General features: G+C 38.5%; 4 protein-coding genes across 4 annotated transcripts; 3 read left to right on the top strand and 1 right to left on the bottom strand.

The window, feature by feature from the left end:
- The first annotated feature begins 3,130 nt into the window (after positions 1-3,130).
- Positions 3,131-18,381, top strand: LOC145582816 (putative polygalacturonase At1g80170). The gene is made up of 14 exons (XM_081639841.1): positions 3,131-3,285; positions 4,643-4,970; positions 5,907-6,011; positions 6,119-6,166; positions 6,949-7,032; positions 11,720-11,890; positions 11,998-12,126; positions 12,271-12,441; positions 12,557-12,577; positions 12,829-13,036; positions 13,294-13,375; positions 13,495-13,603; positions 13,965-14,081; positions 17,775-18,381. Exons 2-14 carry the CDS (start codon positions 4,719-4,721, stop codon positions 18,090-18,092), a joined length of 1,815 nt encoding a protein of 604 aa, XP_081495967.1. The 5' UTR covers positions 3,131-3,285; positions 4,643-4,718; the 3' UTR covers positions 18,093-18,381.
- On the top strand, positions 8,812-11,839 carry LOC145583403 (pentatricopeptide repeat-containing protein At3g13880-like). The gene is made up of 2 exons (XM_081640649.1): positions 8,812-10,770; positions 11,712-11,839. Exon 1 carries the CDS (start codon positions 8,812-8,814, stop codon positions 10,762-10,764), a length of 1,953 nt encoding a protein of 650 aa, XP_081496775.1. The 3' UTR covers positions 10,765-10,770; positions 11,712-11,839.
- On the bottom strand, positions 14,400-17,768 carry LOC145582815 (FT-interacting protein 1-like). The gene has a single exon (XM_081639840.1). It carries the CDS (start codon positions 16,894-16,896, stop codon positions 14,422-14,424), a length of 2,475 nt encoding a protein of 824 aa, XP_081495966.1. The 5' UTR covers positions 16,897-17,768; the 3' UTR covers positions 14,400-14,421.
- A 2,258-nt stretch (positions 18,382-20,639) lies between the features above and the next one.
- LOC145580679 (uncharacterized) lies at positions 20,640-25,397 on the top strand. The gene is made up of 7 exons (XM_081637804.1): positions 20,640-21,956; positions 22,062-22,359; positions 23,142-24,195; positions 24,331-24,544; positions 24,681-24,734; positions 24,776-24,985; positions 25,368-25,397. The coding sequence occupies exons 1-7, from the start codon at positions 20,640-20,642 to the stop codon at positions 25,395-25,397; spliced, it is 3,177 nt and encodes a 1,058-aa protein (XP_081493930.1).
- The last annotated feature ends 749 nt before the right edge of the window (positions 25,398-26,146 follow it).

Consider the following 26,146-nt stretch of genomic DNA (forward strand, 5'->3'; position numbering starts at 1 on the left):
GACAACATGGGCTGATGAGATGTTTAGGGTGCGACAAGTCATTGTAAGTTTGTACCGTCTTACCTTCATTAAACATAGTGAATAATTTAAAAAGCGTGAAATAAGCTGAAGCCTAAAATTACTCTTATGTATGTTAAGAATATGACTATGTTAATCATTTGCTTTTTGCTTGCTTTAATTTGGATGTTTTTTCACGATTTTCAATAATGTGCATTTATAATTGTGTAAAGTTTAAAATGAATTTCATGTGATTGTGTTATATAGGCTAAAGGCTAATATAAGACCACCCTTTATTGGAGGGTTCGGTTCAAACTTTTTTAAGTACGTAAAATTGCTACAAGTTGGTCATCATGTAAAAGCAGTTCGGTCCTAAAAAAATATATCCTTAACATTTTTTTACACCCTCTGTTCAATATATATATATGTTTGACACATTTGGAATCATTTGTTTAAATTAGGAAAATTTGATTCTAATAATCCAACCTTTGTGCGGTCTAATTTTATTAATTCGACCTTTTGATTATTCCACAATAATCCAAGCTTTGGGGGGTATTCCATTCTATTAGGCCAAGGTGACTTGCTACCTATTCTTGGGGTATTGTTTTTCTTTTTTTTTTTCCATTTTTTTTATTAAGTTAGAAAAGTTGAAAATGATTTAAAAAATATATATACCAGCCCTTCCTTCCCCGGTTCCCCTATTGATTCCGGCACAGTTGAATCCCCGTCTGACAACCCCTCCTATTCCCGGCCATTCCCTCCCCCCCTCCCTTGACCTCCCATTTCCGGCCAACCTTTCCCCCTTCCCCTCTCTTTTCGCCGTTTCAGCTTGCCCTAACCACGGCTCACCGCACACCAAAATTCCAAACCAATCAAAACCCATAATTTTTGATGAAATCATCGAGTTCTTACGGAATTTCCACTCTTGATCTTGCAAAACCCTAATCAAATTAGGGGTAAATTATAGGGTTTTGAAGATCGAAGATTTCTTGCAAACGGTTGGAAATTGAAACAGAGAGAGAAAGAAAGAATAAGAAGGATTTGGGAAGAAAGAATTTAAAAATAAATCGACGATAAGGTAGGAGTTTGCGATAGTTTCGATTGTGGGTCGGGGTTTCTGGATTCGAGGGTCGGGGTTCAACAGAGGGTCGGGTTTTTGGGTTCGGTTTGGTGTTTCTGGGTTTCGACTGGTGTGGTGGCTGGGGGGGGGGGGTGGGGTTCCTTGTTGCTGAAGGTGGAGGTGGAGGTCTGGTGGGTGGAGGTTTGGCCGGAAAAGGGAGCCATTCATGGAGGTGTGGAAGGGAGGAAGAAGATGAAGAGGAAAGGGATGAAAAAAAGGGAATTTTTTTTTTAAAAAAATCAAAAATATATTTTGGACAAATGAAAATGCGACACGTGGTAAGTGACTTATTATTATATGTTAAGTGACCTGCTTGGCCTAATAGAATAGAACAACCCCTAAAGCTTGAATTATTGTAGAATAATTAAAAGGTTGAATTAATAAAATTAGACCGCGCAAAGGTTGAATTATTAGAATCAAATTTTCCTTTAAATTAAGGCAAGGAAAAATTCTTAGAATAAATTACATTGGAACCATTAAAATACATTGGAACCATTTTATTTTTAAATAAGTTACATTGGGAACATTAAAATACATTGGGAGTATTTGGGAGTTTAGGACTATCTAGTTTTTGGTTGGGAGACTTCGGAGTTGGGATCATTAATGCTTTAGATTGAGACCAAGCCCTTAAAATGAGAATAATATATATGGGAAAATAAAGAGAATATGTGAGGATTAAAATAGAAAGTGGATTGTATATTTTGAAACACTCAATATAGAAAATAAAATATTCTCTATGTGTTTTTTTAACGGATTTTTCACCATATACCCTTAGTAATTTTTTTATTCACCATGTATCCATAAAAATTTTTAAATTCACCATATACCCACGAGTTTTCAGAAAATTCACCAAATTTCCATAATGACTAACGACAGTTAACCCCGTTAGTCATTAATGTTAATTAGGCCACGTGGCAGCCTATTATTGATTTTCCCTTCATATTACTACCTTTGGATCATATTATATGCAACTTTGGAATTTTTTATATCTCATAAATAATACTCCAAAGTTGTATATAATACGACCCGGAGGTAGTATTATATTAAATTAATTATTAAAAAACTTGAAAATAAAAATTAAAAAAAAAAAACCTCCGCCCGCAGCCAGCGTCGCCCCTCCCCCTGCCGTCACCCTCCCTCCCCTTATCCCGTCGCCGCCCTTTCTCCTTCGTAGAACCACTTTCCCCACAACCCTAAAATCCCTCCTCCACTCGAAAAACACCTCTATCCCCTCCAGACGGCGCCCAAACCCCCATCCTCTGCCAGCGAAACTAATTTGCCCATCTTCACCCCCTTAAACCACCATCCTCGACACCCTAAAACCCCAAAATCGAATTCCCTAAAATTTCGATTTTAGGGTTTTTTTTTTAATTTGGGGTTTTAGCATGGTGGTTCTGGGGGTGGAGATGGCAGGGGAGGGGGTGGATTTTACGTTGTCCCCGCCTCGCCCCGCCCCCCCCCCCCCCCCCCCCCCCCGCCCCATTTTGTACCTGCCTCATTCCCACCTCAACCCACATTTATATATTTTTAAAAACAAAAATATATACTTTTATACTATTTTTATAAAAAAAATGATGTAAAATGAAATAGTAGATATAAAAATTTGTAATACACTAATATTATAACAAAAAAAGTGTGTAATATTGACAATCATTTTTTTTTAATTTATATTAATTATGTTGGATTGTGAATTGGGAGCTGGGGATTAGGCGAGTCTTAGGTGGAGATTAAGTAGGGATGGATATCCAAGTGGGGGATGGGGTGGGGCGGGATGATTTTGTAATTGTACTCGCCTAGGCAGGAATGGGGATGAATTTTAGACCCGCCACGGAGATGGGATGAAAATTTTAGGTGAGGATGAGATGAGAAGGCCAACATCCACTCCGTCCAGCCCCGCCCCGTTAATATCCCTAATCCGGAGTACATGAAGAGCGGTGTGCCGGTCCTACTTTAATCAAAATTCACAAAGGGCAACTCCCGCAAAATTTGATAAATTGAGGGGTCTCCTACTCATAAAACTGCGATTTTTTTTCTAAAATTAAAAATCCGATAAGGCCCTTCGACCTTCAAATTTTATTAATTCGATTCTTCATTCCAACAGAAAACTTTGGAGGGGCTGGAATTGTAAGAATCAAGAAATTTTCAATTATTACTCAAATTTTTATCTTGTAAGAATAATTATACTTTTTTTTTTTTTTTTTTTTTTTTCTTTCAATTTTCAGCTTCTTGTTTTTTGAGAAAGTTTGTAAATTTAATCGAGATGATATGTCAATTGTAATTTTCATTGTGTACAACTATGTTAATGAGAGTGAATTTCGTAGAGTTTTTCATTTTCGTTGTTTGATATAGTCTGAATTATTGATCATTTTATTGGGATTTATTTTTTTGATGTATGATTTTGTGGGTGCTTTTGTTTGGATAATCTTCTGATATTGGCTCAAGTATGATTGGTATGTTGTGAAGTATGATTGATATGTTGTGTAATATGAATTTGTTCCTGGGTTTGATTTATATGTTGATGTTTTTGCGTTTTTTTTTAGCAAGTGATCTTTTTAAGATCTTTGCTTTACAAGTTTATGTGAATTTGTTTGTGTTGATTCCACTTTATACCCTTTCGGGTGTTTTGTAATTATGTTAAAATCATTGCAATTTGTACTTTATGTAGTGTAAGAGATGTTCCATGTTATTGTAATGATGAGATGAATTAGTGTGGATCCATGTAAGCTCTTGTATGATGTGGATCAGGTTGATGTATGATCAGGTTGGTAGAATTTCCGAGTTTCGAGTTGATGTTCATTGATTATAAGTATAATTATCTGTACAGTTCTAAGGATATGTTCCCTTCACCTTGCATGCTGCTCTTTTCAGCTTTTCAATTGAGGCTGTACCGAATTGAGTAATTGATGCTGCAATATTATTGGAAGTGCTTGTTGTTTTATGGTTGAATGGACTAGTATAATATTGCTGTGATTGCTATAATATGTATGAGAATAATGATTAGTTTCTGATTATTATGGTGGTGCTTGATACATTAAATAAAGGGGCGTTTGTTTCATTTAAGTCGAGTGCAGGGATTGATTAATCAACTTAGCTTGTTATTATAGCAAATTGGAACAAACAAGTCCCTTTTGTGCGTTTAATCTGGTTTCCTATCGATGATTTTCGTGACATGATGCTCCTCCATGTTGTTTTGGTAAACTTCAGTTGTTTGACATCCAGATCACAACATTAAATCAGGCTCATTTGCCTACTACATATGAATCCTCCTGAATAATGTTTATTAAACTCTGAGTTGTGTAGGAGAGAAAAGTGATTAAGATTAGAATATTGTGGCCGTGAGAGTCAATATTACGACTATCAAATAAGTTGAAGAGTGTGTAAAACAGTACCAATTTGTTCAGTCTTTACCCTGATTTTGACAAGGTCACCTGTGTTAACTAAAGCATGCTTGTTTATTCTGTTCACCAAGTGTTTTTTCATCAGTTTCTCATTATCATTAATCTAATAGAACTTTGCTTCTTTAAGATTTCTACTGTAGGTTTTCTGGGAACTTCATACTCGGTTAAGAATTGGGAATTTTTGCTGTGCTCGCAAGGTGGATATGGGATCCGAAGGACCTAAGAATATCACATTTCATGTTACTGGTTTCAAGAAATTTCAAGGAGTGACAGAGAATCCAACGGAAGCCATTGTCAGTAGTTTGAATGAGTATGTCTCAAAAAATGGCCTTCCTACAGGGGTGCAACTTGCAAGTTGCACAATTCTTGAGACAGCTGGTGAGGGGGCGAGACCAGCACTTTATGAATTGTTTGAGAAAGGTGCCTCAAATCCGGACAATGAATCAGTTGTGTGGGTGAGTCTTCATTTGCATAAACTTTCTATGCAGCTATATTGGGTTACCTCATAAACTTGCAGTATAATTTGTGCAGCTACATTGAATAAAAGAAGCAAAGCCGAAATTTTGGATTCTGTAATTGGTATATCATGGCATTCATGAGTATGTTGCTGACATCCGATTGTCTAATTGAGTTGTGAAGATGATATCTTTGTGCTTGTTAAAGTAATTTTTTTTTTTTTTTTTTTTTTTTTTTTTTTTTTCACACAAAAAAATATTATAGCAATTCAAGAAATGGAGACAATGAGTGACTACAAATTTTTTTATTCCATCCAAAAAGTATTGCCTACCCTGATATTTGTGACTTGCTCTATTTTTCAAAGTGGGATGAAGGAAAATTACTTGTCAAGTTGATGTAAATACATGACCATAATAGCAACAAATTATGGAATTTCACTAATGATGCTGTTATAATACAAGTTTTGAAACAAAATTGTCAACTCGTTCCTAATTTTAGTGAGAATCGCCTGTTCCTCTGTCTTAGTTTTGGCATTGTTTCCTGCTTCCCGAGTCACAAACTTGTCATTAGAAGTTTTGACAGTGTTGAGTAAATAGGTACTTGTTCTTGTAAATCCTATAATAACTTCTACACGAATGACCTGTTATCATGGTATTGAATTCTTTTCAATAGTGGTTTGCTTATTAGAAAGGATATGAAGCTTATGAATTTACGTGAGAATGAGGTATTTGATCGTAAGGGATGGAGGAGGAAGATTTTTGTGGATGACTATACAGAATAATCACTTTTGGTTCATGTAGCCGACCCCACTTATGAGATTAAAGATATGATTGATTGATTGAGTGGTTTGCTTATTAGTCCCCTGTTTTTGAAGACACTATCACTGTATTGACTTGGATATATCATGTCATTGACTTATTGGCTGCTGTCTCCAGGTTCATTTGGGAGTGAATAGTGGTGCCCAAAAGTTTGCCATTGAATGTCAAGCATTCAATGAAGCAACTTTTCGCTGTCCTGATGAGCTCGGGTGGCAACCACAGGTTGATTAGATTTTTTTCCCTTCCTTATTCTTTCTCTTCTTCTGTTATAAGCTATGTAGCTTTGTTTATATTCAAGTTATAAATCGTTATCCTTTTTTTTTTTTCAGCAAGTACCAATAGTCCCCGACGATGCAGAAATATCTAATACGAGACAGGTAATTGCCAACGTTTAATATATTAATATGCTTTGTCACATTCTTATTTTATGTTTCTAATATGGTAATATGGTTTTGACATGTGTTCATATTTCCTCGTGATTCATGTTATATGCCATTACAAAGAAAAAGGTTGTTTTAAGGATTAGCTGGAAAAAGATGACCCAGCTTTTTTTTCATCTTAGGCAGTTTGATTTCATATTGCTATGTGAAAGCTTAAAAGCTTGTTTATCAGGTTTATTATAAATCACTGTTGCAGTATGAAAGATGAAGATACTTTTAAGTATTGATCTATTTCTTACTAGAACTTGACCTTGCATTGTGATTGCCCTTTGAATCATGGAGGACCGCAGGAGGGGAACATGGTATGTAGGTACATGAAAACCTTGGGTCCGGGTAATATAAATGGGGTTCCGTACAATCTCTTAAATATAGGCCCTTTTTTCATAGTTCCAAAATAATGGCCATTGTGCCCTTGTTTAAAGATGGCCAATCCATGCGTCGTGTACTATGGATCAGCCCTCAGAGCGGACAGAAATGCTGGGCTGAGCAACATTGGATATTGTAGGATATTTATACTTTTTAGTTGTAAAGAGAGTCACAAAACGCAAATGACGTAGACATGCTTTAAATACCACTTGCTAACTATCTAAGGTAGCTAGTACGATATTGTAGGATATATGATTGACACAATTCATTAATATCAAATTTTAAGTTGCATGAAAACTTTCCCCTAACATATCTTATTTGTTTCCTTGCATTGGATGATAACTACTATGAAGACTACGTGCTCAGCGGATTCTATTCTTAGTTTCCTAAAGAAGAAAGGCTTCAACGTGATGAAGTCAGATGATGCTGGTCGTTTTGTATGTAATTACGTGTACTATCACTCTCTCCGATTTGCAGAAGCTAGAGGCCACAAGTCTCTTTTCGTGCATGTTCCCCTTTTCTCTAAGATCGATAAAGAAACACAAATGTGTTTTGTTACCTCCCTCCTCGGGGCTATTGCAGCTACATGGTGATACTCATCAATACAAAGCTCCTAGAAAAGAGTGTTTTTTTTTTTTTTTTAGTTAGGCTTGGATTAATGTTGTATACTAGTGTGCCGATATTCATGTTGATTCAGCAAAAGAGCTGTAATACTATGTATGTGATAATTATTCTTTGCCTCGCTTGCTGCTTGTTAGCAATGGAATTGAAGTTTCTCTTTACATTGATCAAGGGATTTTGCATCAAAATTAGTTGAGTTATTTGATAGGCAAAAGTGCAACTGTTTGTCCTTAAAAGTTAGCATTCTTTGTTTCAGAAACACTTAGAACAGGTTTTAGTTAGCAAAAAACTTGTATATACAGAATTGCAAATTTACTCATATTTGTGAAATGAATGGACTTTGTTAAAGGGAGACTTTTATGTGAATATAGGATGGCAATAATGATGTTCACGGCCGGACATCACAGTGATAAAACCTGTCATGTACGAATACACTTGTTGAATACGAGACTTGTTAATCTTACTTGATTTTAACTTTTAATCTAATACATTTTTAGAAGTTTTCATGCTTGTATTACCTTTCACTACTGTTTGTGTTTGGCTACTTTAAGTTGTTATCCAATTGCAAAGGCCACCCAAAAATAAAGGTGAAGGCAAAATGAGAGATAGAAAGATAAGGTTTGTTGGTCAAATAGGTTGCTTGTGTTTGTGCTATGGTGGTAGGAGTTATGAAAGAGAAACTGATGTTTATTCCTAACTTAATTCTTAAGAAATTAACATCAAATCTTTGTCGTTGACAAGTTACCCAATAGATCAATCGTTTTTGTGTTTTATAAACTACGTACAATAGTCATAGTCAGTAATGTGGCCATGGGAGTAGGGACCTTTAAGGTCTTTCATTACTATACAAATTTGTTACTATTTTTACAATTTATGACCATTTACCAAACGTGTCATGACTCATGAGAGTAAATGATTGATTGAGGCTATTTAAGTGCTCTAAAACAAGAGTTAAGGCACCCGAAAAGAAAGAAAAATAAATACCTCAATCTGCCTTTTGAGGTTCAATGGTTGGTCCGGTTCCACTAATTAGACTCTTAAGAGACTTAAGAGTGATTAAATCATTTTATTTCAAAATCAGAATAAGGTTGTTTAATAAAATCACACATCGATCTTTCTTAAACATGTTTGGTTTATGTTTAATGTTCGATATATGATGATATACCTGGCAATCAACTAAAATACTCGCCTTGTCCATAAATACTCGTTATAATTGTATTTGATTTTAAATGTGCTGATGTACCAAAAATAAAAAAAACGTATTAAGTGATATTTTGTAAGTCGTTATAGATCCAATACAAAGTACGAAGTATACATTTTTGTAAATATAATCTGAAATAAGTTTTATTATAGACCTATAGTACCATACTAAATGCTTCGTATGTAATAATATACTTAATAATGGTAAAAGAAAAAAATCCCAAAAAAATATTCACACCTTGTTACCACTAGGAATCAAACAAGAAAAAACAATAGTACACATTTTCCTCCATTTTAATCAAGTTTTTGATAATAAGAGGTTAGTTAAATTTTGTTTTAGAGCCTTAAAAGGAAAAAAATTACTCATGTCTGTTAATTGTACAAGTATAAATTAAATGCCCAAATTATTGGGAGTTTTATGCCGGAAAATCCCTGCAATTTTCCGGCGCTTGCATCTTGATTCCTACTATAAGACTGACACTTCTGAGCTTATCTTCTTAAACAATCGTGATATAGACAATCACATCAGATCAGGGTCTTTAGCCTCTGCCCACCAACTGTTCGATGAAATGTCTCTGAGAGATGTTGTTTCTTGGAACTTGCTGATTTCTGGGTACAAACGCTATGGAATGCCAGGGAAAGCTTTTGAATTGTATTCTGAAATGGTATTTCAGGGTTTTAGTGAAAGCCCATCAACATTTTCCTCTGTTATGAGCATTTGTAGCAATAATGGGTTTTATTTTGAGGGAATTCAAGTACATTGTAGAGTGATTTCACTTGGGTTTTGTGGGAATTTGTATATTGGGGGTTCAATTGTGGACCTTTATATGCAATCAGGGTTTGTTGATGATGGGTTGAAATTTTTGGATGAGATGCCTGAAAGGAATGATGGTATTTGGAATTCGGTTTTTCGTGGATTTTGTAAATTGGGTTTGTGGAATGAGGTTATAAGGCAGTATTCTAGAGTAAAATTTGATGGGGTTGTGTTGAATGATCTTATGGTATGTTATTTGCTTCAGGGCTGTTGTAATGGAAACTTTGTAATTCAAGGGGAACAGTTGCACTGTCATGCTCTCAAGGCTGGGCTGGTTGAATCGAATCACTTCGTAGCTAATGCATTGGTGGATTTTTACTCAGTTTGTGGGACTCTGAGTGAAGCTATGAAATCATTTGATGTTCTTCCTTATAATGCTGTGATTTCGTGGAATTCAATTGTTTCTGCATATGCTAATAGTGGGGTGTTGTTTGATGCACTTGAATGTTTTGTGCGGATGCAGTATTGGAGTATGAAACCATCTGTTCGTTCGCTTGTTGCGCTCTTGAATTTGTGCAGCAAAAGTGGGAATCTTGTTGTGGGAAGACAGTTGCATTGTTTTGCTCTAAAATTGGGTTTTGATTGTGGAAGCATCCATGTTCAGTCGGCTCTTATTGATATGTATGGAAAATGTTACGAGATTGAGAGTTCATTTAATATATACAAGGAATGCTTTTCTAAAACCAGGGAGTGCTGCAATGCTCTTTTGACATCTCTGTTACATTGTACTTGTGCTGAAGAGGTGGTTGAGTTGTTTAAATTCATGGTTGATGAGGGGATTGAATTAGATGAATTATCCTTGTCCACTGCACTGAAAGCATTGTCAGGATCTTCTTTTGTGAGCTTAACAAGCTGCACATTGCTTCATTCTCTTGCTATAAAAAATGGATTAGAATCTCATATTGTGATTTCATGTTCACTAATTGATATGTATTCCAAATTAGGCCAGGTTGATCATTCACGCAGGATATTTGAGGGTTTACATTCACCCAATGTTGTCTCCTTTACATCAATTATAAATGGGTATGCCTGGAATGGATTAGGAAGAGAGTGCCTAAAATTGCTCGAAACGATGTTCCAAAAGGGTTTGAAACCAGATAGGGTGACATTCTTGTGTGTCTTGACAGGGTGTAATCATTCAGGTTTAGTAGAGGAAGGAAGACGGGTTTTTGAGTCCATGAAATCACCCCATGGTATTGAACCAGATCAGAGGCATTATTCATGCATGGTTGATCTCTTAGGACGTGCTGGGTTGGTATATGAAGCGGAAGAATTGTTGAAGTTGTCTTTTGTAAAGGATGCTTCTTTCATGTGGAGCTCACTGCTGAGAAGTTGCAGGATGCACAAGAATGAAGTTGTTGGACAAAGGGTTGCAAAACGTTTGATGGAGCTTGAACCCGAAAATTCTGGAGCGTGTCTGCAAGTTTCAAACTTTTATCATGAAGTTGGAGATTCTGAATTGTCCATGCATTACAGAGAGATTAGAATGGCAAGACATTTGGTTAGGGAGATTGGTCACAGCATTATCGTTTGAATTGTGGTAATGTCACAGAATAGGCCATGAATCTTATTGCAAAATGTTCATATTTAAATAGTACAGGATTAGGATATTTTATTTTTGAGCTGCATTTTTTATGAAAAAATTACCTGCATTTTGATGAGCCTGGACCAATTATCCTTCTAGAAAAGGAAAGGATTTTGGCTTCAAGACTTGGGCAGTCTGGAAAGTATCATCTAGAAGCTGTTCTAGTATGGAAGAGTACAGATTAATTATATAGTTGACCATAACTTATTCTTGATTTATCTATTTCTGGTTTTATGGCGTGTCTGATCCTTTTGTATCACTCAGATCTTTACAGTTGTTGGGTGATCTGCCTGATGATGCCAAAAACTATTACTCCTTCCGTCCCTAATTTATAGGCCGCATTTGATTGGGTTATTTATAAGGATTCAAGCTACAATACCATCATTGCTGTTATTATTATTTTTTTTTTGTTATTATTTTATAGTTATACATTTCCACTACACCAATGTTGCCATTCTTAAAAAATTAGCTAATGGTTTTATCATGGGTAATATGGGAAAATTTGAAATTACATTTTTTAAATCTATTATTGGAAGGTCTATAATAGAAATGCATATACGGTGCTAGTCTGCTAGTTGGAGGAGTTCATGAGCTTTTTTGACTGGTGAAACTAAGGTCTACTGGTTTAAGAGTAAAGCAAAGATATGTAAAAGATTTTTCACTTATACTTGAAGTGTAGGCATGGAGAAAGTGTTGGCTCTTCATCTACTTTCAAGCCAAGCCAGATTTTCATAAATCACTTAATTTTGAATGCTAATCTTGCATATAAATGCAAACCCAGTGTCTGCTCAAAAATTATCCTACTCTAATTTTCTAATCCTGCAAAAACTCACAGATTATGGAATTATTCTATGTTCTTTTCCTTAGCTTATTAATAACAGCTCATGGGATTGCAGAATATGAGGTACATGACAAAATTGCTATGCTTGGAGAACTCGAAAGCTTTGACATATATGAAGAAGATGAAATAGAAGCTTTTGAAATGCCTTCATGGACCAGTACGAATGCTGGACATGTTCTTGTGAATGTCGATAGCTTTGGTGCTAATGGAGATGGGAATTCTGATGATACCCAGGTAATCCTGATGCAGCATGAACTTCATTGATTGATAAATCTTATACCTGCATGTGTAAGTTCTGACAATGCAGCTAAACTTGTATTTTTCTATGAAAATATTTTCAGGCCTTTGTTGGTGCATGGAAGCAGGCCTGTTCTTCACAAAAAGCAGTCCTCTTAGTTCCTGAAGGGCGTCGTTATCTTGTTAACGCAACAAAATTTGAAGGACCGTGTGCAGGCAGATTAGTTATCCAGGTAAGTTTTTATCCAGAAATGTCAATATGTCTACGCTCCAATTCAATCTAGCTGTGATGTCTGCTATGTTGATGTGAACCCCATAGAATGTAACTATTTCTGATGAGAGTTTTTTTTGGGTACTGTTGTGTGCTTGGTGTGCAGGTTGATGGCACAATAGTTGCACCAGGAGAGCCCAAGGACTGGGATCCAAAATTTTCCCGGACTTGGTTGAATTTTCACAACTTAACAAGTGTTATTTTCCAAGGCAAAGGGGTGATTGATGGATCTGGCAGTAAATGGTGGGCTGCATCCTGCAAAAAAAACAAGACCAATGTAAGTAACTCTTTGTCATCATCTGATTTTTGTATTACTGACTGATAAATTTGATTGTATTGATAAGTATGTACTAATCCATCTGTCTGTTTTGTCAATTTTCTTGATCCTGCAGCCATGCAAAGGAGCACCAACAGTACGTATCCCTTATCGGCCTTATGTTGGACTATATGCATTTTTAATTATTTATTTTGCATGGATTGTGGGTTGGTTCTAAAATACTCTATTTGTGTGATTCTGGAAATATCTAGATTTGATTGTCATGTTGTATGATGGGGTTGGTGAATTTGCGGTTTTGTTAAGCAAATTATTTGTAGATCATAATTATCGGAATCTAAAGGATGCAACAAGCTGATAAGTTATTTTTTTTTTTTTTTTTTGCTGAAGGCATTGACAATAGATTCAAGCTCTGCTATAAGGGTAAAGGGTCTGACTATCCAGAACAGCCAACAAATGCACTTTGTTATTGCCCGTTCCAATTCTGTGCGAGTATCCAATGTGCTAGTTTCTTCCCCAGAAGACAGTCCTAACACTGATGGAATACATATCACTGAATCAACAAATGTTGCTCTCCTCGACTGTAAAATCGGAACAGGTATTTTGCAACTTTGAGCAGCTCCATCCTTAAATGTTGCTATAATCTGAACCTTTTACAAATGAATACTTGGGACAATAAGAGGATTCATATTGTATTGTGTCCTTTAGTTTAAGACTCAAAGCAGTGCTCTATAACCTACATTAAATATACAAAGAAAGTGTGCACCATGTTAAATATGCACCAAAAAAGTTATTTGATTCAGGCATGTTAAGACTGCTAACTAGCTAAATTTTGTGCTGACACTTGTACACTAGGGGATGATTGTGTTTCAATCGTCAATGCCAGTTCAGCTATCAAGATGAAGAAGATTTATTGCGGTCCTGGACATGGAATTAGGTATTTCTTTCAATTATTAGATGTTCTAAGTTCTCTAACAAGTTAATCATTGCCTCTGTGATGTGACCTCTTAAATCTTGGCGTATTCTGTAATTCACTAATCTGATTTGCTACTGCAGCATAGGAAGCCTGGGCAAGGATAATTCAACTGGCATTGTCACAAAAGTTGTTCTAAGTGGTGCATTTATAAAGGGTGCAAGTAATGGACTCAGAATTAAGACTTGGCAGGTAAGCATTGAAAAATCAGATGTCATTCCCCCCCCCCCCCCCCCCCCCCTCCCCCCTCCCTTCCCTTCTCAAACAATGGAACAGATAATTAAGAAAACGATTATTTCAAAGAGCTGACTTACTGTGCTGGAGTAACATGACATTGCTGCGTGTATACAGTAGAAGTAGGGCTGCATGCATTCCTTCTCTCTCAATTTTTTAATTGTTTTATAAATCCTTGCTCTAAAAATTGAATTTATTTTTAAGTTAAAATCTATTTGTTCGAGCTCTGGTACTATTATTTTTTAAATCTACCTTTTGATTCTTCCTTTGAGTTTAAATTATCAGAACTTGAATCTCTCTTCTTGCCTTCTTCATGCAGGGAGGATCTGGTTATGTCAAAGCAATACGCTTTGAAAATGTGATGATGGAAGACGTTGCAAATCCTATAATCATCGATCAATTCTATTGCGATTCTCCCAATCCTTGTGGAAACCAGGTAAATTTAAGGTGTCCATTTTTTATTTGATGTTCAGCTAGAAATATGGTTGTTTCCTGTTTACGTAAACTGGTTTCAAGTGTCTTCCATACAAAAAACAAAGTTCTTTCTAGTTTCTTGTCTAAAAAACAGAATATTAGATAATCCTAGACGTCATTTTCAGAAGTAGGGCTAAGGTTTTGCCTCTCTTGTTAAGAGAAAAAAAATATGTATGCAATATAACTTGAAACGTGAAATATACTTTTTATATTCAGCAAATATATAAAACTTTGATAAGAAGTAAAAATGGAAAAGACATTGAAACTACAGATGTGTCAATCAATTGACTAGCACCTATTGCTTAGAGCAAGCTGTCAGCTCGAGAAGGCAATCTCTTGAAAAAGTTGTTAGGAACAGAAGGCAGCTTGCTTCTGAACTTCGGGTGCCTCAGTGTGTACAGCCCTGCTACTAGAGAAATTACTCTGAATGGAGTCACATAAAGAAGCACAGCTGCAGAAAGGGAGAACATTATATATAAGCTAGTCGCTCTTGGATCCCGCCAGCTTAGCAGGGACTGGAATCTCTCCCCTTGAGTCGCTAAGTCACCCACCACTGTCTGAATTCTTCCAGCCACACTTCTAAGCCGATCATACCTCATCCTAATGATTTCATGTGGCCTTGAAGTAGGAAATGTGTCAAATTCTTCATCAAGTTCATCTGGATGTACTGCTTCTGCCCATGAAAGTTTGATATCCATATGGGGTGGGTTACGTGGGCGGAACCTGTAGTTCCATAGACCAATAAAAAACATGTAGAGGCACATAGTTGGTAGTATCAACTCTGGGTACCATATCAATATTAAGAAGAGAATGTGAACTAGGACTGTAGTAATAGGGTTTTTCCAATGGCAAACATCACCAAACCACCGGCTTATTGATATTGTGCCTGACAAAATTGCCATGATTCTGAAGAAATTAGCTTTGCTTCTTCGCATACTCCACAGGTGGGAATCCACATCTAACATGTATTCCACCACCTCCTTTCTCAATGGCGGTTCAGCTCTGCCTAGTCTTGCTGCCACTATGTTCATGGCTTGGAATCTAAGGCTGTCTATTTGGTTTACTGTGAAAGGGTAGAGGTAATGCATTTTAGGGAGCAAGGGATGGCCATACATGTAAATCATGTTGGCCAAGGATAAGCTGGTGAATCTAACTGCTAGCTGGAGTTCTCCCATCTTCTTCACCCCACCTGGATGCAGAACAAGGAGAGGATAGGAATTTGCATAAACACGATGAGACTCGAGTGTGGATAGTCTAATTCTTACCTTTCCAATTCGTGAATCTCTGGCTGAACTACCAGCATTACCCTGCTTTTCAGATCCGCCCAAGTGGCAATTGTCAAATACTCCCAATGTTATTACTGTACATGGGTCATAAACTTCCCATGTGTATTGCTCATTCCATTTAGGAGCAAAAGAATCCAGAATCGTTCTGGTCCGAACCCATTTCTGACCATATTTTGCCACACAGTATGCATCTGTGGTGCCTCTGCCGTCCTTTGTCTTCATGGGAAGAAGACCTTGAGCACCTAAAACACCCATTTCCAAAATTCCGACTGGTGGCTTCCAAAGTTGACGTGCTGTTGGGCGCGTGTCACTGACATACATTGTTGACTCATCCAATACATGGTACCCACCCTCAAGGCAGACTCTGAGGTGCACCCTGCTGGAAAATTTCTGTTCCATCCTCCTGTCAGATTCCAAGACTCCAAATCCGAATTTCTCCAGGTTGAACCAACGAGAATGAACTGGTCTGTGGTCTAGCCGCTTCTCAAAGATGTTGACTGGTAGCATTATCTTGCCTAGCACATCATCTTTTGCTGGATGAACACGATCCTCAACAGTGAGGACTAGCTGCTCCTCAAAGGGCTCGGCAACTACAAAAACCAGATCTTCATTCCAAAGCGGATTCATGGTGTGTGGTGGACTTATCTTAGTCCGCAAAACTTGGTTGCCAACTTGTATTTTCACAAGAAGCTCTGGAGCTCTGCTCCTATCATTTGGAATCACATCCTGAGCTTCTATCACATTCACTCTCAGGTACCATAATTTTGGGGTCATGTAGACTTTTGAACGAATGCTAAATAACCCTTCTCCCTGAACAAAAGCTGTTTCTGTGTGCCATGCCTCTGGAAAGGCTTCATCAGCTTGCGTGCCCATCCAAACAGCCAGCATTACCTCCCCCATTACCTTCCCCTGTCCTCTTCGATCTTCCAGCCTGTACCATTGAGGTGCCAATGGGCTATCAGGTGGGACCCTCGTTGGGACCTCACTTAGGTCAAACACCACCCTCCCTATGTACTCATCCCTCCCCACCATCTCTCGTTCCTTTAAAAAGACTTCCAATGTTGATGCTTGGATACGGTCTTTTGAGAAAGCAAAAACTTGATTCCACTCTGGATTCCTTTTATTCTCTAAATGCTTGGTTCGCCCTTTATAGTTCCCTAGCTTGACTTCTACATAAGGATCACAGCTTCCAGTGACACCACTCTGGGGAAGATCTTTGGCTTTCACCACTCGAACATAAAGGTAGTATGTTTGCTCAACAAGATCATAAGTACTACTGAATTTCTCTCCACTATTCATCCATGCTCGTCCACCATAGCCTCCTCCATTGGGCCACCGCTCTCCCAGCTGAGGGTCAGCTTCTTTTAGCTTGTAGTCATTGTCATGGCTGACAGAGCCTCGTTGTTCGTGGCTGACAGGATCTCGTTGTTCGTGGCCAACAGAGCCTCGTTGTTCATGGCCAACAGAGCCTCGTTGTCTGATGCGGATCATAGCTGTTGAAAGGGTTTTTTGGGATTGGGAGATGGTTTATTTGGTGTCAGGATAGTTTACTCTGAAACAAAGGAAGTAGTGGATTGGTTTTATGGTCTTACAATAGGCAACGATTCAGAATGAGTTTCTACTGTGGAAAAAGTGATGATTTTTTTTTTCCCCCTACACAGTTATTACCTGCTGTACATTTGTAGATGTTATCAATGGATGGTTTGCAGTGGGATTTGATTTCACTTAGATGGAAGTGTAGCAACTGGCTGTAAGTGAGGTTGGTATATTCTGGGAAATATTTGGTTTGGCTTCTCGGGCAATGAAAACTAACTTTCAGTAGTGTTCTAGCTGGTACTTTGTGTGTTAGATTGTGGGTGGGGATGATTCTTAGCTCCAGCTTCATGGTCTTTTTACTCTCTTGTTGCACCTGAAAGAAGCTATAAAAGAATCAGTTCTGCCCAAGAAATCTGTAACTCAATTCACAAGCAAGGAAGTTATGCCTTAGAAAGGGCAACTTAAGCAAAGAATCTCAAGGGCTGTAGTGTTACCCTTCCCTCTCTACTAAGACAGCAGTCCTGCTCTGATAAGTGAACAGAACAGCGGTTCGGTCAAGAATCCACGTGCTATTAATTTAAGCTCTTAGATATTGATTAATTTAACAATGGTAAAACTTTTTTTAGTTATTCCAGGGAATGGGAAATTTGCTTGTTTGCTTCTTTCTTCTTTATATTGAAGGCCGAAAAGGTAGCCATTCCAATGGCAGTAGTAGTCTAATGATGTGTCTTTCCTTTTCTCTGTCTTTCTTTCTTACCTTTCCCCTTTCTCATTGTGATCACATGATCAATTACCTAATCATTTTCTTGATTTCTCTTTTTCCTCCTTTTCAGTCGACTGCTGTGCAAATAAGTCAGGTGATGTACCGGAATATTACTGGAACTACGAATAGCAAGCAAGCCATGAAGTTTGCTTGCAGCGACACAGTTCCTTGCAAGAACATTGTCCTCACGAACATTGACTTGCACCGGATGGATGGCACAACAGAGACATACTGCAACTCTGTCACTGGTTTTGGCTTCGGAACAATCAACCCCCCTGCTGATTGCCTTACCTCCAGTGACAAAGATTATTCCAGTTATGATGATGACATGAGAATTTCCCAGCTTGGGGAATCAATAGAAGATCACTTAGTTCATACAGAGCTGTGATTTTGCATCATATTATAGGTACAAAGTATAACACTTTAGTATTGAGTTTGTTAAATACTCAAATGGAATTTTAAATGTAGTATACGTACTTTAGGGAAGGGTGTCACTTCAGACTTGGTGAGTTCCAGGTCTAAAATTTTAACTTTTCCTATTTTCTTTTTTCTAAGTTGAATTGTAATGATGCAATAGAAATATCTCATTGATAAATGATTATTTGTTACTATAGAAAGATTGTGTAATTTGCATTTTTTAAAAATTATTTAGTAAGAATTGGAAGTACCCCGTGCAACCGTAGCACAATTTATGTACAAACTTTTATGTTTTCCCAAATTATTTCACAAAACCCTTATATTTATCAAGGGTTGTGAGAGTTGTGACGATACATGTAATAGTTGTAATCAATAATATTCATGTCTAATAAAATGTGTTAAGATTTCAGTTTGGTGTATGTGACTCGACCACTCGAGGCTAGTCGGGTCAGGTTATTCATTTCGGTTAACAAGAGCCACCAAAAGTGGCTGTCTAACTGAAAGGAGTAGGAGACTAGGAGGTGAAGTAGGATGATGCCTTTGCTTAAAGAGGAGGCAAGGTACAACTAGTTATTTAATCTTATTAGAATGGAAACTCATTACTTCCAACTTTCTTCCACACTATATTAAAAAGGGGCTATATTTTCTAATATAACTATACAAAGTTCACTTAAACTTAATTTATCAATTTATTTGTTATACTTTCTTAAGTTAGGTGAGGTTGGGACTTGGGAGTGTGAAAGAGAAACTGAGAAACACCCAACTTGGTAACTCTATGCAAGGAAATTGAAAAGTGTCCATTGACAAAAACGCGAAGTATAACTTTAATAGCATTCACTTTGGTGGGGTAGCTTATTTTCTCTCTCCAATTTAATTATTCCAGATAATATTCCACTGACTTGAGTTACTATTAAAAGTCATTCATTTACTTTTTTCATAATGGTGAGCTAGCTCACTACAATTAAAAAAATTGTTTTCTGTTAATTTTGGACAAAAAAATTAAATGAAAATACAAAAATTTACCATTTGTCGTCTTCTTGTTTGTCACTGGGCTCGTGTGCCGAGGTTGTCAGTGACTTGGAAGAGGGAGGAGCCTCAATGCCTCACCCCATGAGTCAACTTTCACAATGGTGAGTAAAGATGGGCATCGTGCCGTGCCGGGCCACCGCGGGCCGTGCCTGGGGGTGGCTCGTGTTGGGCCGTGCCGTGCCTAGTTTCTGGCGGGCCGTGCCGTGCCACCTTTTGGCACACCCCAGCCCACGTGCCGGGCAGCGGGCCGCCCCGGTTTTTTCTTTTTTTTTTTATTATAAATAAAAAAATCGATATATATTTGTCTTGAAAAATGAGTATATTTAAATAATTTTATTAATTTATGTTTACGTTTTTGTATTATTATATTACTCCGTATTATTTAGCAAAAAGCAACAATGCATATAATTAAAAAATTTACGAGTGCGATAAGCCGATAACACAAAAATTGATGAATAACTTATTTTATTATATGTCGCGTGCCGTGCTGGACTGTGTCTGGCCGTGCCACGTGCCATGCTGGTGGCCGTGCCACGGGCCGAGTTATCGTGCCGCCCGCCGTGCCCGTGCCTATTTTAAAAAATTTTGTTCACGGCACGGCCCACGAGTGGGCCACCGTGTCGTGCCACTAGCGGGCTCGTGCTGGGCCATGCCAGTTTCGTGCTGGGCTCGTGCCGCCCGCGTGCCGGCACGGCTCATGTCCACCTCTAATGGTGAGCTAGCTCAAAATAGGAGAGAAAGTATTGTGGGTAGGGTCTTGAGTCACCCACTGTGGGTGCTCTTATATCATTTCACAATTCCCCTCTTTAATAGGTTATATTATATAATAATAGGTGTACATGACTTTCTATGATATTAACCTCCTCTCATAACAACACTTACAAGCTAGAATTGAAGGGAGCCTCAATTCATCTCAATTATAAACTAAATTCGTTTATCAAGAGGAAAAATTATAAATAAATCAACAAAATGTTCAATTAGCATACTATTCTTGTAATTATATCAGTAATTGTGGGGTCTATATTTAATAAATACTTATTGATTTATTTACAATTGTATCAATTGATAAACAAAACACGTTTAGCAAGGGTGATAAACTTTAATTTTTTTCATAATTTTGCTACCAAATGAGAAATGAATAAGTCATTTAACCGTATAACACTTGTTACCCCGATGAGAATGCATCTAACACTCTCTATGTTGGACTATATTCTATGTATAGCTAATGGGCCGGTGTAATGTTCCGCCCTAATCACTTAGGTTGTATATATATGTGTATATGCTAAATACAAAAGACAACTCTCTATTCTCTCTATTCTCTCTAAATTGACATGGTATCGGAGCTAAAATCAATCTAAAACCCTAAACCCTAAATTTCTCTCTAATCTCTAATCATCTCTACTGATCACTACTTTAATCTCTAATTTCTAAACTCTGAAATTTTTTTTTCTTTCTCTTTTCTATATCACTGCTTGCTTGATCGACTACTATGGAGGACGGCAAAATTGATCCATCTTCCCCCTTCTACCTTGGCGCCGGAGACCAACCTGGTAACCTCATTACCCATGTGGTTTTGAAGCCCGACAACTACCTCGCGTGGTCTAGGGCGATTACTCTGTCCCTGAAATCCCGAAGAAAATACGGCTTCCTTGATGGCACGATTAATAAACCACCAGAGAAGAAGAAACTCCTTGACTGGGATACCGTAAACTCTATGCTTGTGTCTTGGATTTTGCGTTCTATTGACCCCAAACTTGCGGCTTCAATCCCTTACTTTGAGGAGGCAAAGAAACTTTGGGACTATTTGGAGAAGCGATTTTGTGAGGCTAGTGGTCTTCGCCTCCAACAATTGCGGACTACGATTGCTAATTGCAAACAATCAAACACTATGACAGTAGAGGATTATTATACTACTTTGATGGGGTATTTTGATGATCTCCTTCGTCTCAAACCACCACATGGGTGTACTTGCGGCAATTGTACTTGTGATGTTGCTGCGAAATACGAATCGGATCGGGAAGAGGAAAAATTGCATCAGTTCTTGATTGGAATTGATGATGACAAATATTCCTTGGTCCGTACGAACCTCCTTTCACAGCAGCCCCCTACGAATCTTGAACGTGCCTATCAAGCTTTTCTACAGGAGGAACGTTCTCGAAATATTTCTAGGGAGCGTGCCTCCTCTGATAAAACAGAGGCACATGTTTTTGCTCTGCCTCAAGATCGTCGTCCTTACCAAGCTGCTCCTCGTGTTGACAAGACAAAGCTTTATTGTACTCACTGTAAACGTGCTGGACACGAGAATGCTGGGTGCTTCATGCTCCATGGGTATCCCGATTGGTGGATTGAAAAGTATGGCAAGAAAGGGGGGGCTGCCGCGTCTGGTCAGCAGGGCTCTACGCCCAGCAGGGCTGCTGCCCAACATCACTCTGCTGCTCCCTTCTCCGCTGCTGCTGCTGCTTCTTCCAAACCCACGGCTAAGGCTAATGCCGTGGGTGCTCTAGGTACTGCTGCTCCTCTGCCCTCGCAAGATACTCTCTCGGCATTGGCAGAGCTTCAACCGGAACAAGTTCGTCTTCTTCTAGCCATGGCTAATAATCGTCAACAAGATACGATGACGGGTGAGTATCTTTCATTGTCTTGGATCATCGACACCAACGCTTCACATCATGTTACCGGGGCCGAATCTAGTTTAATGGATGTCAAATACATTTCTCCTTGCCTTGTCGGTCTTCCGGATGGTAGTCAAGCCATAGCAACAAAGGAGGGCCGAGTGGTTTTAGATGATGGAATAATTCTTGAAAACGTGTTATACGTTCCCAAATTAAATTGCAATTTAATTTCCGTCTCTAAAATGATTGATGACTCTACATGTTGTGTACAATTCACTAACTCTTTATGTGCTATACAGGACCAACTCTCGGGGAGCCTGATTGGAGGCGGTGAACGGATAGATGGACTCTACTATTTCCGGCGACTTCCTAAAGTATGTGCGGTGTCAAGTTCGGCGGTTTCGACATTCGAGTTATGGCATCGTCGTATGGGGCATCCGTCGGATAAGATTGTCAAGTTAGTTCCTGCTGTTAGTTCTAGTTCTAGTAGCAAATTTTTGAATAAAGCATGTGATGTTTGTCCTCAAGCTAAACAATCTAGAGATAGCTTTCCTAATAGTGATAGTAGAGCTAGCCGAATTTTTGAGATGATTCACTGTGATTTATGGGGGTCATATAAGACACCTTCTACTTGAGGTGCTCACTATTTCTTAACTATTGTTGATGATTTTTCGAGAGGTGTTTGGGTCTATTTATTAAATAACAAAACTGAAGTTTATTCTTCCTTTTGTTCCTTCTTTGCTATGGTGAAATGTCAATTTGATGTTAATGTTAAATGTGTACGGAGTGATAATGGAACCGAATTCAAACACATGCTTCCGTATTTTAATGATAATGGCATTCTTTTTCAAACCTCTTGTGTTGGCACCCCTCAACAAAATGGGCGGGTAGAGCGTAAACATCAACATATTTTAAATGTGAGTCGTGCACTTATGTTTCAAGGCAATTTGTCGATTGATCTTTGGGGTGAATGTGTTCTAGGAGCGGTTTATTTAATTAATCGCACTCCCTCTACTTTATTAGCCAACAAAACTCCTTATGACCTTCTATTTGGCAAAGAACCTAATTATGATGAGTTGCGTGTTTTTGGGTGCCTTTGTTTTGCTCATAACCAAAAAGCAAAAGGTGATAAGTGTGCTCCACGGAGTAGAAAGTGTGTGTTTGTGGGCTATCCTAATGGCAAGAAGGGTTGGAAGTTGTATGATTTAGATACCGGTGAAATATTTGTCTCACGTGATGTTAAATTTTTTGAGAATGAATTTCCGTTTGTTAAAAGGGATGAGCCGGTTTCTACTCATGAAAAAGTCGACGAAATATCTCACGAAAATGTTGGAGTGGATAATGATTTTTTGGATGACTTGGAATATATATTTTGGAAGTGGGTGAGGGGTCTTTAGTGCCCGAAAATCAGCCCCCCACCCCTGCTCATGCTGCTGACCACACGTCTGCCAGGGACAGCCAACACCGCAGGCCACCTGCGGTTCCTGCCAGGGACAGCAGCCCTCCCCGCAAGCCACCTGCGGCTGCTGCTGCTTCCTCCTCTTCCGAGGCTGCTCCTACTGTGACAGCAGCGCCACACTCGGACAGCAGCACCACGGCTCCTCATGTGGCTGCTCCGAGCTCTTCTACTACTCCTACATTGGACCTAGCCCGTGATCAAAGGCCTAGGCATGCTCCGGGTTGGCATTGGGACTATGTCGCACATACTATTTCTCTTGACAGTTCATCTATCCCTCCATGTTCACCGTCTACTCTGTGCTCCTCAGGTACTCCTTATCCTTTAGCACATTTTGTGAATTGTAATAATTTTTCTGTGCGCCATCGTGTGTTTATTGCAGCTGTGGATTCGATGGTTGAGCCTCGTAACTTTAATGAGGCTATGAAGCATGAGGGGTGGAGGGAGGCCATGCAACAGGAAATTACCGCTCTTGAGAAAAATAAGACATGGGTGATGGAGGAGTTACCTCCGGGTAAGAAGGCATTGGGGTGTCGTTGGGTGTACAAGGTCAAGCTTAATTCCGATGGCACTATTGAAAGATTGAAGGCTCGTCTTGTTATATTTGGTAATCATCAGGTTGAAGGGATCGATTATAACGAGACTTTTGCTCCTGTGGCAAAAATGGTTACTGTTCGTGCTTTTCTTGCGGTGGCTTCTGCGAAAAATTGGGAATTGCACCAAATGGATGTTCATAATGCATTTCTGCATGGTGACCTCGATGAGGAGGTGTATATGAAGCTACCACCTGGTTTTCATGGTTCTCAGTCTGGGTTGGTTTGTCGTCTTCTCAAGTCCTTATATGGGTTACGGCAAGCACCTCGTTGTTGGTTTTCTAAGTTGGCCTCTTCTCTGAAAAGGTACGGTTTTATTCAATCGTACTCTGATTACTCACTCTTTACTCTGCAATCTGGGGCTATTCAACTTAGTGTTCTGGTGTATGTTGATGATTTAATTATTTCTGGGAATGATTCTTCTGCAATTTCTTCATTCAAATCTTATTTGAGTGATTGTTTTCATATGAAAGATTTGGGTGTGTTGAAATATTTTCTTGGTATTGAGGTTGCCCGTAGTTCGGAGGGCATATTTTTATGCCAACGGAAATATACCCTTGATATTATTGCAGAGACTGGTTTGCTAGGGGCGCGTCCTGCAGGTACTCCTATTGAGCAGAATCATACTCTTGCTAAATCAAAGTCCTCTCTCTTTTCTGATCCTGAAATGTATCGTCGTCTTGTGGGTCGCTTGATCTATTTATCTTTCACGAGGCCTGATCTGGCTTATGCGGTTCATATTCTGTCTCAATTCATGCAACAACCGCGTCAGGATCATTGGGAGGCCGCACTACGTACGGTGCGTTACTTGAAGGGATGTCCGGGTCAGGGAATCCTTTTGAGCTCTGAGTGTGATCTTCATCTTACAGGTTGGTGTGACTCGGATTGGGCTAGTTGTCCTCTCACGAGACGATCTATTTCTGGTTGGTTGGTGTTTCTTGGTGCTTCCCCTATATCTTGGAAGACTAAGAAGCAGGACACTGTGGCTAAGTCCTCTGCTGAGGCCGAATTTCGTTCTATGTCTAAAACCACTGATGAGTTGAAGTGGTTGAAGGCTTTACTTCTGAGTTTGGGTGTCGCGCATCCCCGCGCCATGAGTTTATTTTGTGATAGTCAATCTGCATTGTATATTGCGCGGAATCCGGTCTTTCATGAGCGTACTAAGCATATTGAGGTTGATTGTTATTATCTCCGTGATGCGATTCATGCATTGAACAAGCAACAATTCATGTATTTACTTGGCAAGTTGGGCATTTGTGATTTGCATGCTCCAACTTGAGGGGGGGTGTTGGACTATATTCTATGTATAGCTAATGGGCCGGTGTAATGTTCCGCCCTAATCACTTAGGTTGTATATATATGTGTATATGCTAAATACAAAAGACAACTCTCTATTCTCTCTAAATTGACACTCTAAGCATTTACATCCTCAATTGGTCAATTCCAATGGACAAGTTGGCAAGAAGAACCTACCATCAAGTGTAGAATACCAATTTCTTGTAAGAAAGGCAAACAGAACTTTGCTTGTATTTTACTTACTCATTCTTGTATGGTAGATAATGAGAGGAGCCCATGCTGGACCCTAGAAATTTGGAGCACCTACATAGAGAGGGCTCCATGCTAGTTCATTTTGGTTACTAGTTTTGGCTCATTGTTATCTAACATACTAGTCGACATCCTAATACTACGCCTGTTGTTATTATTGTTGTGCTGCAAATATGTTGTGGCGTTGTGCGCATATGATCGACTTGTCCATATTGGTGAAAATGAGAGTATAGCCACACATTATGAGTTAGGGGAGTTAACACTCCTATCATCAGTTGAGCTTGTTACTAAACTTACTATGGTACGCGATTGAACTCGATTTTCTACTTGATCTTCACGTGCGTGTCTAGAACAACTTTTATGGATGCCTCGCTCTAAGCAGGGAATTAAAATTAAAAACTATAACATGGTTAGAGTGAAAACTTTATGTACTTCATCTGTCCCTTAAAGATTACTCTAATATCTTTTTTGGATATAGGAAAAAAATTGGCCCACTTTCATTTTAGTTAGAATGAACCCACTACATTTATACTTCATATACCACCCCACATACTCAAACAAATCTTTAAGGGACAAAGGGAATACAATATGTAGTATTTTGTAAGTTCATATATTGTAATAGTAAGGCCATCAAATCAAGAGCCCAAGGGCTTAATCTGGAACCCTAGGCCTTTAATTGATGAAACATAATCTGAGTTCTAAAATGAAATTCTTATTCATATACATAGACGTAGTAGAAGTGTAACAGTTATATTTTACATGTAACATATCCAAAACCAAAAAAACAAAA

The sequence above is a fragment of the Chenopodium album genome, chromosome 15 (genome assembly GCF_948465745.1).
Source record: "Chenopodium album chromosome 15, dcCheAlbu1.1, whole genome shotgun sequence".
NCBI lineage: Eukaryota > Viridiplantae > Streptophyta > Magnoliopsida > Caryophyllales > Amaranthaceae > Chenopodium > Chenopodium album.